Source organism: Aulostomus chinensis, chromosome 18 (genome assembly GCF_037954235.1).
Source record: "Aulostomus chinensis isolate RoL2024-O1b breed Wild chromosome 18, RoL_Achi_v1.0, whole genome shotgun sequence".
In the NCBI taxonomy this organism is placed as follows: domain Eukaryota; kingdom Metazoa; phylum Chordata; class Actinopteri; order Syngnathiformes; family Aulostomidae; genus Aulostomus; species Aulostomus chinensis.
Window position 1 is genome coordinate 11,357,105 of NC_141337.1, and position 15,355 is coordinate 11,372,459.

At 40.8% G+C, this 15,355-nt stretch overlaps 1 protein-coding gene across 2 annotated transcripts in view; it reads right to left on the reverse strand.

The window, feature by feature from the left end:
* The window catches only part of prkcab (protein kinase C, alpha, b), a 100,101-nt gene that overhangs the window by 12,310 nt on the left and 72,436 nt on the right, over positions 1-15,355 (reverse strand). Inside the window, exons 6-9 of one of the 2 annotated variants that reach the window (XM_086184116.1) lie at positions 7,445-7,601; positions 7,190-7,324; positions 5,481-5,574; positions 3,121-3,150 (exon numbers count right to left, since the gene is read on the reverse strand). In XM_086184116.1, the coding sequence (XP_086040242.1) occupies positions 3,121-3,150; positions 5,481-5,574; positions 7,190-7,324; positions 7,445-7,601 (416 nt within the window). The remainder of the gene's footprint in view (positions 1-3,120; positions 3,151-5,480; positions 5,575-7,189; positions 7,325-7,444; positions 7,602-15,355) is intronic. The other variant, XM_086184117.1, reaches the window with a different exon arrangement.

Consider the following 15,355-nt stretch of genomic DNA (forward strand, 5'->3'; position numbering starts at 1 on the left):
TTACCAGTTATGGTGGCGGCTTCTAACAGCTGGTCACACATTCACATCTGGCAGATGACAGACTTTGTAGAGAGGCGGGATCACAGGCCGCCTCCATTTTCACAGGCATGAACCAGCCATTAGGAATGTATGTTGTTTAAAATGCAAAAACTCAAACGTAACAGCTGGACAACATATTTCAAAACAGAGCTGCAAAAAAATCAATCAACTGAAATTAACCACCAATTATTTTGACAATCAATTCATCATTTCAGTCTTTTTTTTTTTTCTCCAAAGATGTCAAACATTTGCTGTGTGCAGGCTCCTAAATTTAAGGATTTGCTTCTTTTTTGTGTCATTTATGACACAAAATTAATGGGGGATAATCAAAAGAAGTTACTGAATCATGATACTTTACACAATTTCTTGACATTTTAGAGACTAAAACAATTAATCGATACTTGAAGTAATCATTTGTTGCAGCTGTATTTCAAAATATGGTACACATTTCTCTAAATGGACAGAAAGTGCAAGAAACGTAAATAATAATTTAAAAAAAAGCAGTGCAAAAAATATTGAATCCTCTGAATTCTTCCACCTTTTAATTGTAATTATTTTTCTGTGTTTTGGAAAATTGGGCTTGACAGTTAAACAGATGTTAATAGGTTCTCTCATCGTTCTTCATCACTGTCAACTGAGTAGCAAATGTCCACTTCATTCTCTACCTCTGTGTAGACACGACATGTTTTTCTCCACTAACATCCACACACAGATATCCAGTAGGATTTCTTTGCTGGCACATTTTGGATGGATTAACTGTATGAGGTTGGTGGTTTGCCAATGTTGCCAGGTTCCCTGTTGTTATAATAAGTGACTTGCCAAACGTCTCTAAAGAAAAAAAAAAAAAGGGTGGGGGGGTTGAGGATGGGCGGCAGCAAATAGTAGCCTGCCAGCTCCCATCGTGGCTCCAACAATCACTCTGTTTCTGTCAACAAAAAAAAAAAGGCAACAGTGGAACATAAAGAGGAGTTGCCAGGCCAACCGTTTCTCTACGTGACGCGTCATAAAACACATTTATTCGACCCTGGCTAAGTACATCTACACGTGCACTTGATGATGCTTATTAAAAGCAGGCTCAAGTAAGAAAATATTTCAGTGCGATTTGGTGTTAACCTCATTACCTTGGAGATGCCTGATGATCATTTTCAGAAATGCATTTACATACATTCAACAATTTTCCTTTTCTGTCCACAGTCAAATGCAGCATGTGCAGCAATACATCAGTTGTATAATAAATAAAACACTGCCCCCTTGTGGAGAGATTTAGCATGCAAGAATCAAGACTGAGTGTTAACTCATTCATTCATCGTGGGTTAGTCAGTGCTCATCCATGCTTCATGTAACCGCCTTCTGAAGTCCAGAGCAGAGTGCAGACTAGGGGGACCACCAGGGGCCAGAGTGATCCACAAATTTACTAACAAGGATGCTTTTGTGATGCTTGTGGGTAAACTAGGGATTACATATAAACTCAAGCTGATATTTAACAGCATCTTAATCTTTATCAGTGAAAGCTTGTATTGTAATGATTCATCTCATGTCTTCCAGGCTTCAGTTGTAATTTGAAGAGCACCACGTGCCCTCCTGTTTGTTCCTTTAAAGGGATAGTTCAGATTTATTTTAGTGGAATTTTACGAGACATCTACAGTATATTAAGGGTCATGTTTCCAGTTAGATGTGGGTCAGCGTGTCTTCTGTGCCAAGAGAAAACATCTACTTTATCCAGCAAATAACCCCCCCCCCAAAAAAAAATCAACATGCATTTACATGTCAGCTGTATTTGTAACATTTTTACCAGTTTAGCTGTCACTGCGTTACTCCGCAGTAGCACTTTGCAACTGAAACACCTTATCAAGAGTAACATGCGGTGCAGTCGATAAAAGAGCTTTGTAACTGCTGGTGTAAAGTCACAATGTTACATATTTAGAATACATGTAAACAGATATTGTTTATTTGGCAGATAAAATAAGTTTTCCTACAGAGTTTCTTCTGCTGTCTGCACTGAAGACATGCTGACCCACATCTACTGATAGCACCGCTAAAATAAATTTGAAATGTCCCTTTAAGAAATCTAGCAGATGAAACTTCTGCAACGATCGGACTGCAAAGGAATTCAATTGTTCCTTGATGATAAAACTCATATGTAGTCCCTGTGTGTGTGTGTGTGTGTGTGTGTGTGTGTGTGTGTGTGTGTGCGTGTGATAAGATAAAACACAGAGGCAGGCTAACAGGTTAAATGTTTGTGAGGAAGCACATTCGTTTAGTGTGTCAGTAAACTTGTTCAGCTGTATGCTGATGAGAGCCTTTTGTTAGTAAATCAGATTAATTTGTGGAAGCCCAGCAGAGATCCACAAACAATCCCGATAGGTAAGTAAAATGAGACCCGGCTCAGACCCGGCATTCAGATGCATCCTGAGTGGTCCGATCAAGAGCGGACAGCTGCGAGTGAGTGATCGAGTTCACATGTGGCTTTAAAACATGTCTCAAGTGATCACTTGTAATCAGATCTCACTTCTCTGCTCTGTATGCAAATAAACACCTACACATGTCTGTTTCTATCTGCTGCAGCTTGTGTTTAATACTAGTGACGCCAGCGGGTATGTTGCTTTAATCCTGCTGATATGTAACACAGTATCCATCCATCATCCAGTTTTTGGGGTTTCTGCTTGATTTGGATTAAGAAAGATGGAGAATGACAAACGATACCTGTGTCTATCAAGTTAGACAAGACAAAACGGCTCTATTTTTTTTTGCCGTGCTCCTGCCAAACTAAAGCGACTGAGATGTTTGACCCAATCGTGACACATCTCTAAAGTTATCGATAGCACTGAACGCCGTGTGGTAGAAAATAACAGGTAAATCTGTATGTATGGCTGCTTAGACAGAGGAGAGTGTAAAAACAATGGAGGCGCATGTGCACGATTGCCTCTCAATGCATCTTGACTGCATTCACACCTGTCGCTAAAGCGGTCCACTTGTGATCGGACCACTCAGGACACATCCTAATACCTGGTCTGAATTGGGTCCAAGTGTGAGGCAAGCTAGCAGTGACAAAAATAGAGACGGAGCAGGCAGAAGAGCTACCTTGAGATAGTGGATATTTAACTGGCAGGCCTAGAGGAGAGAAGAAACTCATTTATTAGTGGGAGGTCAAAGATTAATGAGTCTCGCTGGAGAATGTAACAGAAATACACACATGAACTAAGACTTGATGACCTTTTTTTAAGCATTCATCTTCGAAAAATAGTGTGACTAGAAAACAGAAAAAAAAATATCTGTCACATTTCAGCATCTCGCCCTAGTTTCCACGGCAACCACACAGTTGTGTGAAGAGGCTAGTCTCGGAGGAAAGTCAAGGTCAGTGTTGTACGGAGACAAACTGAAAAATCAAAAACAATAAAAGGCTGTATTGATGGCTGCTGCAGGGGGATGACGTATACACTCGGTATCACAGTACCTGTCTCCACACATGAAGCTGGTCCCCACGTTCACTCTGCCTGTCTTCACTCTTTGGGATTCTTTGCTCACTATTGCAGCCACCTTCAACATGTGTGTTAATAATACTGATAATTATTTAAAGCAATATAGTGATGTGTGATAGAAGAGACGGACATCTGCAGTACCCTTAGATGGCCACTAGAGAGCCAGAGTTAGCTGGAGTTAATGTTTTCCTCAACTTGACAAAAAAGGAGTCCCCAGTCAGACATGGGTGGTGTCTGTGTTTCTTTATCTACCTGACAATTTACTATTGGATTTGGGGGGAAAAAAAACAAAAGAAAAGAAAACATAAAAGCTGCTGGTGATAGAAGTTACTTGTCACATGTATAGCATCATCTTGCTTACACTGCTGTGCATCTAATATGCAATTAGCCCAACGAGGCAAGTCTTGCTGGGTTTGAAAAGCTATGACTCACAGAATAAAGAACAGATGGGAAATAAACACTGTGTTTTCATAGATTATTGTTAAAGGGCCAAATGACACTGATAGAGTGAGGCATTTCTAGCCTGGTCCCCGCGTCCAGCAAAAGATATAAAACTCAGTGCCGCATGCTGTGCTGCTGATATAAAGAAACTCACTGCTGCTGCTGCTGCTGCTGCACACGTGTTTGAACAATGAGGAGTCAGTCACAGTGGGGAACTGGAGTTTTATAAATGTGCGGGAGTCCTGAACTTGTAAGGTTTCTAGCTCAGACTGATTTCTAGCCCAGCCAAACTTAAAATGCCCACTCAACATTTACAGAAAAAAAAAATAAGTCCAACACATCAAATTACACCTAAAGTAATAACAAAATGTACCCACCCTTTGTCTTTCTTCCAGCTTAATGGAATCAATAATGCAAACTGACCCGAAAAACAACCAATCTGGCAATGCATGGGCTCAATGAAAAATAATTTAAATGCTCATTGCACTCAGTTTGTTCCTGCGTTTTCCTGTCAAGCACTTTGGTTTGTACTATGCATTAAAATGTGGATATAAATAATTGAAAACACGGAGACCACCCTAGTCTAACCACAATTACAATCAATCCCATATGGACACATGCATATTGCCATTAAATTAAATTAAGAGTTCTGCTAGGAAGGTAGGAGAATCAGCATGTTTTAATTAGATGTGATATAAGAATAATCTTTACAAAATGAAACCTGCAGAAATATCTGTGTTGTTCAAGTCCTGTGACTGGGGGAGAGGAGTCGAATAATATTGAGGGAAAAACAACACAGAAATGAATAATTAGATGATGCAGAAGGGAAGTGGATAATTGGTTCCTGCTGTTTGTCTGGTTTATCATAAAAAGCATATCAGATTTCAAGGTGGTTGTAGATATTTGAAGCCCCCTTTTAAAGAGATTCCAAAATAACGGCATAAAAAATGGAAACACGGGAATAACAAAAAATGGTGTAATTCTGCCCGTTATGTTAGTTTATACAGCATTCGGCAACTGTTTGGCTTCAACTTCAACATTCTAGCTGTCAGAGGGATTCCACTTGTCAGATGTGTGAACTGTGAAGCAGTACAGCACATTGTCTATGCAGGTCATATGTAGAAGTGGTGATTGAATAACCTCTAATTTAACCGTCCGAATAAATGCTTTTGATGGGTTACGTGGAGGCTGAATTGTCAGGGACAAAACTGTCCTCTTTTATATTTCCGTGATTTAACTGGATTCTATTCATACTGTAGCGAGTGCTAGACATTACTACGTGCTGTTTTCAGTCACTCATGCACATTCTGTTCACTTTTCACTTTTACTGCCAGGAGAACGTGATCTCCCTCTCTGGCACACAGGTTGAAAAGCACAAGCGGGAACAGGGTGAGTGTTACCATGGTGACGAGAGCACAGAACACAATTTTGTTAAAGAGTATGTAACAATAAGTATGTGCGCGGGATATTGACTTTATTGAATGTTACACATTGCTGGTCTTTCTCGCCTGTTTTCCTCACCTCAAACTTTTGTCGGAGCTCCAGGTCCACATCGTCCACCTCTGGGATGGGAACGTTGTAGTACTCTCCCTCCTCCTGGTTCAGCAACTTGTACCTGAGAGAGAAATCAACTTAGGATTTTCATTCATCAAGTGCTTTTTTTCCTTTTTTTGAAACAATAATCCAACCATCACTAATATAGCTCCTCAACAGCCCACCCGCACAGCTATAAATCTTTGCATCTGCCACCACTTCAACATGAGTAGCGGTTGATTCACATTCATTTGAGAGTTTGCAGGTCTGCTCTCTGTCAGCGGTGCCAGCTTGACCCTACTTATGTGCTGCTTCCCTTTAGCAATATCATTTGGAGACACTCTGTAAATGTTCATTGGAAAGCAGACAATACTCAGGCACATTCATCATAAAGACTGATAAAATTACGAGTGCATCAGGGACATAAAGACCTGGATGACCTTCCGTTTTCTGACATCAAATTGAGACAGAAGTGAGAACAAGCAGTCCTTGGCACACAGAAACGTTTAATCTCGTGATAAAATCACGACAAATAGCATTTCTTAGACCTCCAGCACCCCAATCTTTTACCTTATACTACTTCTACTCTGGCTTACTGCATTTTCTTACTATCAAACTGCTCACGAGACTCTCCAGCTGATCCAGAATGCGGCCACGCATGAGCAGTACAGACAGGATCTAATAAAAGAGATCGTATTTCAGCGTATACTACTCCTCGCTTTCAAAGTGATAGATAATCAGCAATTTTTGTATCTGAAAAAGCTCAAATTAATTCAATACTCCACTGGAACGCTAAGCACTCACACTTCAGGCCTATATGTGGTTCCTAAAGTCTCTAAACATAGAATAAGAGGCAGAACGCTCAGCTGTAAGGCTCCTGCATCGCCTGTTGTGATCTGGATGTTTAAGAGTTCATTTATAAAAACTGATACGATGTCCTTGATATGAATGGACAATGAACTCTTCACGTCCTCCTTAATGGCACCCTAGTGCGATGACTTTGAATATACAATACAACACACAGACACACACACACACACACTTGCACATAAAAGCACACACAAGCCACATTCTATAGGTGTCTAGGCTTCAGGTGCAAAACACCTTCGTTCACTCTTGTTTCCTGGAACTTTACTCACCGCAGCAGCGGGTCAGTCTCGGTTTAGTTAAGGTGGCGGCAGGTACAGCATGTTCACACGGGGCATGTGAACGGAACCTCTCTAAGCGTATGTGCCTGTTTATCAGCGTGACACTACTCCATATGAGCTTCTACATAGTTCAAGAGTATAATAAAACCAGCCTCGCTTTTCCTTTATAGAATTTGAAACTGTATTAGAAAAAAAATCCAACAACACTAAGTCAGTAAGTTCAGTCTTTCATGAAGATCGTTTTTATGTCAAGGGTTGTAGGGCTGAAATCTTCAGGAGGATTTACACAGGAAAACCAAAACTCCAATCAATACAGAACCTTTGACAATAAAATGATCATGAAAACTTTCCTTTTTTTATCGTTTGATGATAAGATTTAAACCATTAATTTGATTAATGAGCTCTGCTGCATCACTGTGACTTTAAAGTGTAAAAAGACCTTGACATCAAAGCATGAAATAAGAAAGCATGGATGCTACGTCATGTTCTATTTGTTATTGGGTAAAACGCTTCCTCACACCAAAACAAAACTGTCTGAAGGTGACTGACCATCCACAGGTGGGAGCTTTGATCAGCTCAGAGACACCAAACGACATGGAGCCCATGAAATCGTTCCGAGTGGTCCGGTCCCAGTCCCAAACCTCAATGGAGAGACGACGATCCTTGTCTAAAACTTTCAGCTTACTGAGTACACACGAAGAAAAAGAATGTGATGATACAGAATGCAAAAATTCCCTTTTCTATAATTTTCTGTCTGATATACATCTTGGCGTCAACTACATTACTGTACGTGTGTTGACTCACAAGGTGAAGGACTCGTTCCAGCATGGGTTGAGAGATGAACGGATGGTCCTGGTCTTCTGTTTGGTCTCGTTCTTTGGGTCTGGGATGAGCTTGAGTTTGACATATGGGTCTGATAAACCATTTGGGTCCATAGGAATCAGGTTCCTGGCTTCACCCACTAGAGGAAGGAAGGGCGACGTTGATTACATGCAGCAGGAGTGTGTGTGTTCGAGTGTTCAGTAGGACTCTATGCTGACTCAGGGGTTAAAAGGGCAGAGGCGGAGGAGTGTGACATCCATTGCATGTCTTTAAAAATCCTCCCCATTTTTTTCATTATTAGTCTCACTTCTACTAAACATATTACAACATTTGCATTTGTTTATCCAGGGTTAGATTTTGAATCCTGTTAGTACTGCTGTTAGAATTTTCACTTTGAATCACTTACCATGTTTTTTTGTTTGGAATTTAACAACAAGGCTCAAGGGTTACTTTTTTGAATCAATGTCATAAAAGTGTTTTAAACCTATAACATACTTATTTTTAAACCTATACTTTACATGTGATATTTGGAAGTTATTAGACAACTACTTGTATTTGGACAACACGCAACACTTGAGATTGTATTTTTTATTTAAAATAAATGTATTTTTGCACAAACACATTTGTGTAAATAACAAAAACTGTATTCTTTGGTACTGCTATTTAAACTCAAGTAACCTCTCAGATAGAGAAATCAAGACAAAACCCACTCAGAGGTAAAATGATGTGCAAATTTCTGTTTATTTTTGTGGAACACACAAAACTGCAAATGTGCTTTTTTATGGAAAAAGTAGGGAACATCGACTGTATGGTAACAAAAATCCCAGCAGACGGACGGGTGGATAATGTGGCTCATCACATCAGGCAGCACATACGCTGAGAACAGGTGCTGGGAGGCAAAGCACATGTCAAAATTCACTTGAAGTTGACGGTGTGAAACAGAACCAACACCATGATAACGCTGGTGGGTGTTGGGGCACACGTAAACTCGCGGAAACCCAGACACACAGGGAAGAGTTATTAGTCTTAAAATCAGTCTGTTTTAAGTAAATATGGCAAATTCAACTGTCCTCAGTGGAAGGAGTAAACTGCAGTCTCATTTGATTAGGCAATAGGTGAGCAGATAATATAAGGGAGGTGCAACGTCTCCCTGTGTGATAACTGACAAATGGAAAAAAAAGAGTGCTGTTACATAGCAACAAGAATAGGGGGATGGGGTGGCGTGAGTATGCCACCTTCACCATGGCGACAAAATCTACAATAATTGGCCAATGGACCACTCCAACGCCACCCCACTTTAGCAACATTAACGGAACACAGCAACAAATGTCAATTACAGGGCAGTTACAGTGTGAGGCAATCGATTCATGACGAAAAATCAGAAATCATTCATCAGTACTGCAACAAGAAGGAAAGACAGACAGAAAGAAAAATAGACAAAGAAAGAAAGACAAAGAAAGAAGGAAAAAGAAAGACAAAGAAAAAGAAAGAGTAGAGCAGCAAGAAATAAGCTGAAGCTGTCGGAACAGGATCCCACTGACCCCATAAAAGTGCATTTATTAGCCTTTGACCTGCCAAGTCTGCATATTTAAATGTAATCAGACAGAAGGAGAGAAAAGGGCTGTGGAACCAAGCGTTTTAGAGTGTGAACTTTCACACAAAGACACCGAGCGCCTTTAGTGGCGATTCGTTTTCTGTCTGAAACATGAGGAGCTGAATAGAAAGCATTTGCAAACATTTGAAAGGCTATACTAAGTCAGAGTTATTATAGAATTGACTTACTGTCAGTGGCAAAGTGTGACAATTAGATTAGAATGCAACATGCTTTTAAAGACTTGATGCTAAATCAACACTGCTATGGATTATCTTTGTGAGTGTGTGTCTGTGGGAGTTCAACGAATAGATAACTTCTCTCTAAAAGGAGGGAATAAATCTATATTCATTTACCATTTATAGAGAAGACAGAAGAAGCCAAAGAGATGGGGAAAAATTAGATAAGGTATAAGCATTTAAAATGTGTTGCTTTACATCCGAAACTTGAATAAACACCTGAAAGACAACAAGCTAAATCTATATAAATCTATGTTTTTCTTATCAACTCCCCATTTTTTCCTGGTCTTCCAGCTCCATGCAGTAGAGGGCAGTGCAGCTCTTGTTCAGAGTTGTGCGTCTGACTCAAAAAGGGGCAGAGTCAGAGGCTTTTACCTTGTTCATGACTGAGCTTCAGCCTCATAGTTCAAAAAATTAGCGACTACAGCAAACCCCGTATCTCTCTCTCTCTCTCTCTTGCGCCCCCCCCCAACACTATATCTCCAACACACAGATATTGCTACAAAAAGTCGCACACTCACACAGGCATACACACAATGAAGTGCAAGGAGCAGAAGGAAAATCTCAGCATCCCACGTTCTCATCTAATTCCTCCCCTCTGCTGGCTGTGGCAGCATTACGGTAATCAGTCACCTCCATGGCAACGCTGGGATCAAACACCAAAGGAACTTCAACAAGACTGTAAACATACAAATTAAGCAAACACACATAAACAAATGCAAATCAATATATAGTACAAACTGTACGACACACAAGTGTGTGTGTGTGTGTGTGTGTGTGAAATTAACACGTGTACGGTAAATGTATTCGTAGCCGTGAAAAGTCTCTCACTCACACAGACATGCACGTGCGCGCGCACACACACGCACTGAAACATTATCATCAGCGGTGATCAAGGACCATCTCTACTGTCTGTTGTTGCTTAGATACAACAAGAGCTGCTTGCCTTTTGTATCCTCCCCTCTCCTCGCTCCTTATGTGGCAGTTACCAATAAGATTAGAGAGTCAGTCTTGTGTTGCCTTTGTAGTTTATATCACTTGTTTGGGGGTAAAAGTGACATCATAAAGACAAACAAAGTAGATTCATTTACCTGTAAACAAAATCTCCTGATAGAAATGTCTACAGCACTTGAGATGCCTGAAAACTACAAGGAACTGAAGAAAAAACACCCAAGTAAACTTATCACAAGCGATTCAGAAAAGATTATTGTCTGGTTAACTACATACTGTATGGGCAAAAAGTTTACAAGAAAAACTCAGACATAAAAAGTGACTAACTTGTCTGGGCATCCTTATTTTTATACATTTTGGTGGTCACAATTTTACACGAGGAAGCAGACTTATCTGTACACGGTAGCGTTGAACCGGAAGATTTAGAGTTTTGTTTTTAGCTCAAATCAAAGTGTGTGTTGGTTTAAGAGAATACGGCTGGATGAAGAAGATGTGGATTACACCGGATGATGCCCTTGCGTGTTTGTAACCCTATGTTTGCTGTTGTTAGTGGCTGGTAGCTAAGGGATGCCATCAACTTCAAGCTAAATACATGTGGCTGGCTCTTTCTGCATTCTAGAGTGAAAAGAAAACACCCTCATGAGCTCAAGGCACCAGTTTTTGAGTACCGAAAAGCAAAATACACCTTTTGGGTGAAGTATTGCTTTAACATCCACTATAGCAACATTTATTCACAGCTGGGAATTTGGTTATTATTTTAAGAACACATCACGTGATTGTTCATTGTCTTATATTTCACAGTTCCTCAAATGTTTTAAGTGTTATTCCATGCTTTCATTATTCCCCCAGAAAAATTACAACCAATTATTCTCTCTTTTTCCTATATTTCTCTTAGACAGAAAAGGCAGTTGGGACTCAAAACATCTAATCCAATATTATCTTGTATATCACAACTGCTTCATAAAAATATGCCACAGCTAAATATGACATATCATTAGGATCCCAGGGTGGGTGGGTGCGTGCGGGGCGGCGGCGGCGGGCCGACAGTATAATCTCACGCAAAGGCTTTGAAATTGGAATGTGCTGTTGCATAACAATGCCATGTGCAACCAAAGAATGCCCGATAATCTGAGGGAAAGCTGGAAGGCCAAACAGGAGCCGGATGGATTCCTGCTGTGTTGGTGCCGACGAGGTGAACACAGACGGAACCAAATCAGACTTTGTTAGCTGGAGTTTCTGGTCATTTAGAGGAAGTGGAATATTAACTGATGCATCATATACATAAAATACACAAGATATTAAGGATATGTTAATACTACAGGCCTGATGGCAGAGGGAAAAATGTATTCCCCCTCAACTGTGTTTTAAACCTGAGGGGAAGATGTCAGCAATAGGAAATCTCACCCTGAGTAAACTGCTGTGTGCTTATTTTGCCCTGATCCTCAGATGCCCTGTGTGTGTGTGTGTGTGTGTGTGTGTGTGTGTGTGTGTGTGTGTCTGTCTGTCTGTCTGTCTGTCTGTCTGTCAGTCAGTGTGCATGTGTCTAGGCAGGTCACGGTGGGACGTTTGCATGTTTGTCTTTTCTTTGAAACCCCAGAATAAAACATCTGCTAATGCCCACTGGTCATTTATGTCACTTCAGTGAGAGACTGCGATCAGGGGAAGAGGTAAAGGAAAGATGAAGGAGGACGAGCTAAAAGCAAAAACAAGGTAGAAGAAGAGCAGCCAGAGAGGGATAGAGAGAGAGAGGGAGAGGGAGAGAGAGAGAGAGAGAGAGAGAGAGAGAGAGAAAGATGTGGAAGATGAGGAGAAAACAGGATGAGGCATAAGGGAAAGGACCAGTCACTCGACGGAACGACAGTTTCAGCAGGTGGAAAAAGAGAGGATGAAAGAAAAAGGGAGCGTGGATGTCTCACTGAGGAAGAAAAAGAGTGACGACGTGATTGAAGGGACAGGAGGAGAAGTGAGAGAGGAAAGACATGCGAGGCTCTCAAAGGAACAGCTAGGAGAACAGAAAATATCAATACTGGAAGGAGGGATGAAGTAAAAGGAAATTGATGAAGGAGCGCCTAAGAGACACGTCTGTTTTCTTGGCTGGAAAGATTTAATCAAGCTCACATCGGTGCGGTGAACCACAAAGGCCCGCCACTTGTCTGCTGGAGCCAGAGGGGAGACGAAGAACAAGCTCAGCCTTCACTGTTCAGACCGCTGCCGTTAGAGAGGGATCATCAAAAACACACTTCCTCTGCCTTCCCTCCCTCCCGTATTGTTCTCTTTATTGATCTTCACCTTTTCTCTATCTTCCTCGCAAAGCTGTCAGTCAGCAGCAGCATCGTCCCCCTTGTTCTGTCCCACTTGGTCCTTCACTTTTATGTTTCTGTCCTTTTCATTTTCTCCTGGATCCTTGGAACTATCCTTGTTTGTATTGCAAACACTTATTTTTTACAGTAGGGAAACAGTAAAATAAACAAGTGTGTTAGACAGTTAACCTTGGTTAACCATGGATAAAAGGACCATGTGTAAAACTTTTGCTGGTAATAACGCTAGTCTTTGCGCAACTTTTTCCTTTTAGCTTTTTATTGTTAAAATTCACAACCATTAGTGTAGTCAATACTGCTGTCAAACTAAGTAGCGAGTGGGCTCAGTACAATAGAGAGAGAAAATCGACACTCTGACAGCCTTAAAAGACAAATGAGCAACAAATGTTAGCGCCCATGCGATTAGCCTCCTTGCTAGGAGGTTTGCCTGCCCTGTCATGGTTACGAATTTTGAGTCGAATGCGAGACGAAGCTTGTCTACACAACACGAGTTCCATACTGTAGGTGCTCTGACCCAGATAGGGGCGATGTTTAGGGGGTTGAAAGTGACTGTGACGGGTCAATAAACCGAGCTTGCTAGAATGTTTGCCTCCCATGCTGTGGTCATGGGTTTGTACCTAGAGAAAATTATCAATAGCTAAATTATAACTTGTAAAGAATTGACATATAAATATATGACAATACAAGAAAAGTAACAGTTAGTGACTTCGAAATTCAAGGTTGTTTTGTTTTAATGCTTGAAATAAGGGTTTGCTTAATGGCATAAAAAGAACTCTGAAAGTTCTATGTCTTAAAATGTTGGTTGCTAACATGTGGCTAAATATGACTACAGGGATCATCATCACTCTGAATACGGAGTAGAAACAGGCCAGTCGGGGTGATATTGTAGTCCCAATTGATAGCATAACCTTAGCTTTTGTACTTATAGCAGTTGCATTCATGCTTCAAAAAAATCATGAAAGCAGTATCAATTTGTCAAGATGATCTTGTTGAATAAATGTCTCAAAAAGTTTTTTTTTTTTTTTTTTTTGCCACTGAGCTTATTTTCTGTCTTACTCCACTTTGGTTGAGGGAACTCATAGTGATGCTAACATCTAGGTTGACCTACAAATATGTCCTCCCTGCAGCACTACATCCTCATGAATGCAGAACAAAAAAAAAAAAATCAAGGACAAACAGAAAAGGAGGAGGGGGGGGGGGTGGTTCAGTTTCACTTGTGTCCATTCAGTCTAATCTGAAGAGGCAGAGGCAACCGTGTTATTATATTCTCGCTGAAGGTGGTTGACGAACACAGTAAAATTCAGAGAGAAGGAAAAACAAACAAACCAAAAAATGGAGCATGTCAGAGTGGAGCAGCAGAACAGATCCTGCTCAGGAGACATTCAGTCTGAAGGACTGGAGGTGGTGTACAGTAGTGCCAATAAAAAAATAAAATAAAAAAAAGAAGACCTGAAGTTAATAAAGTGAAAAGCAATGCTAGCAGAGCGAACAAACGGTGTAAGACCACTGAGAATTTCTCTCCCACTCTATTTCTGTCCGTCTGGAAGAGTTTTAACAAACATTTTCATGAAAGCAATATATTTCCAGGTCAATCACATCAGCCACAGAGTGAGAAACACTTTATTTGCCTCAGCGCTCAAATTCCCTCACCGTCATGTCTCGCCACGTTTCTCTGCGTGCGTTTGTGACAGAGGTTAGAGAAGTGACCCAGCAGTCATTTTTCTCCCTGCCAAAGGTTTCAACACTGTACAGTTCCTCCATCCAGGTGCTGCCTCTTGACTGACAGGTTAATTTGGAGGTGCTGGAAATGCACACATGTGTAACACATAGGTCATAATGGTAGTGGGAGCGTAATTATTATGCTGACGCAAATGTTACGACATAGTTTTAGACTTGGGCAGGGTTTAACTTCAACTTGTTGATCTCAAATTTAACTGCCTGGTTTTTTTTAAATCCCATTTTGTTATCTTACTTAACTCCCAGTCGTGCTGCACAATCATATTGTACAGATGTGTGGAAAGTGGATAGATTTGCTGTTCTTGCTGACATTTGTGTGCCCTGTTTGATTTACAAAATTACAAGAATATTATTCTTGTATGAAATTGGAATTGAAACGGTGGTGCAGTGGTCAGCACTGTTGCCTCACAGCAAGAAGGTTCTGGGTTCGAGTCCCGGCTCCAGCACAGGATCTTTCTGTGTGGAGTCTCCATGTTCTCCCTGTTCCTGTGTGGGTTCTCTCTGGTACTCCAGCTTCCTCCCACAGTCCAAAGACATCAAGAGGGGATGAGGCTGATTGATACTCTAAACTGACTGTAGGTGTGACTGTGAGTGTGAATGGTTGTCTGTCTCTATGTGTTGGTCCTGTGATGGACTGGAGATCTGTCCAGGGTGAACCCCACCTCTCGCCTGAAAGCCACTGGGATAGGATCCAGCCCCCCGCGACCCTTAACAGGAATAAGCGGAAGAAAATGGATGGATGGATGGATGGATGGGTGGAAATTTTCCTGGTACAGACTTAATTAAATTTTAATGATACAAAAAGACAATATGAGTTTACAATGTTAAAAAAAAACCCAATATGTACAATCTTGTGCTGGAACATGATCACGATTTAGAACTTTGTTTCATTTATATGTTTCAGTCTGGTGATATTTGAGGATACATCAAGGAGATGTCGGATATCTGTGAGGTTTCCCTCTTATAAAAAAATAGTTTTCACGACAAACTTCCTTTATTGTTCACTTCTTTGTTTGTTTGCGTGACGGAAACTGCTTTACAGTATGTCGCAGGTTAC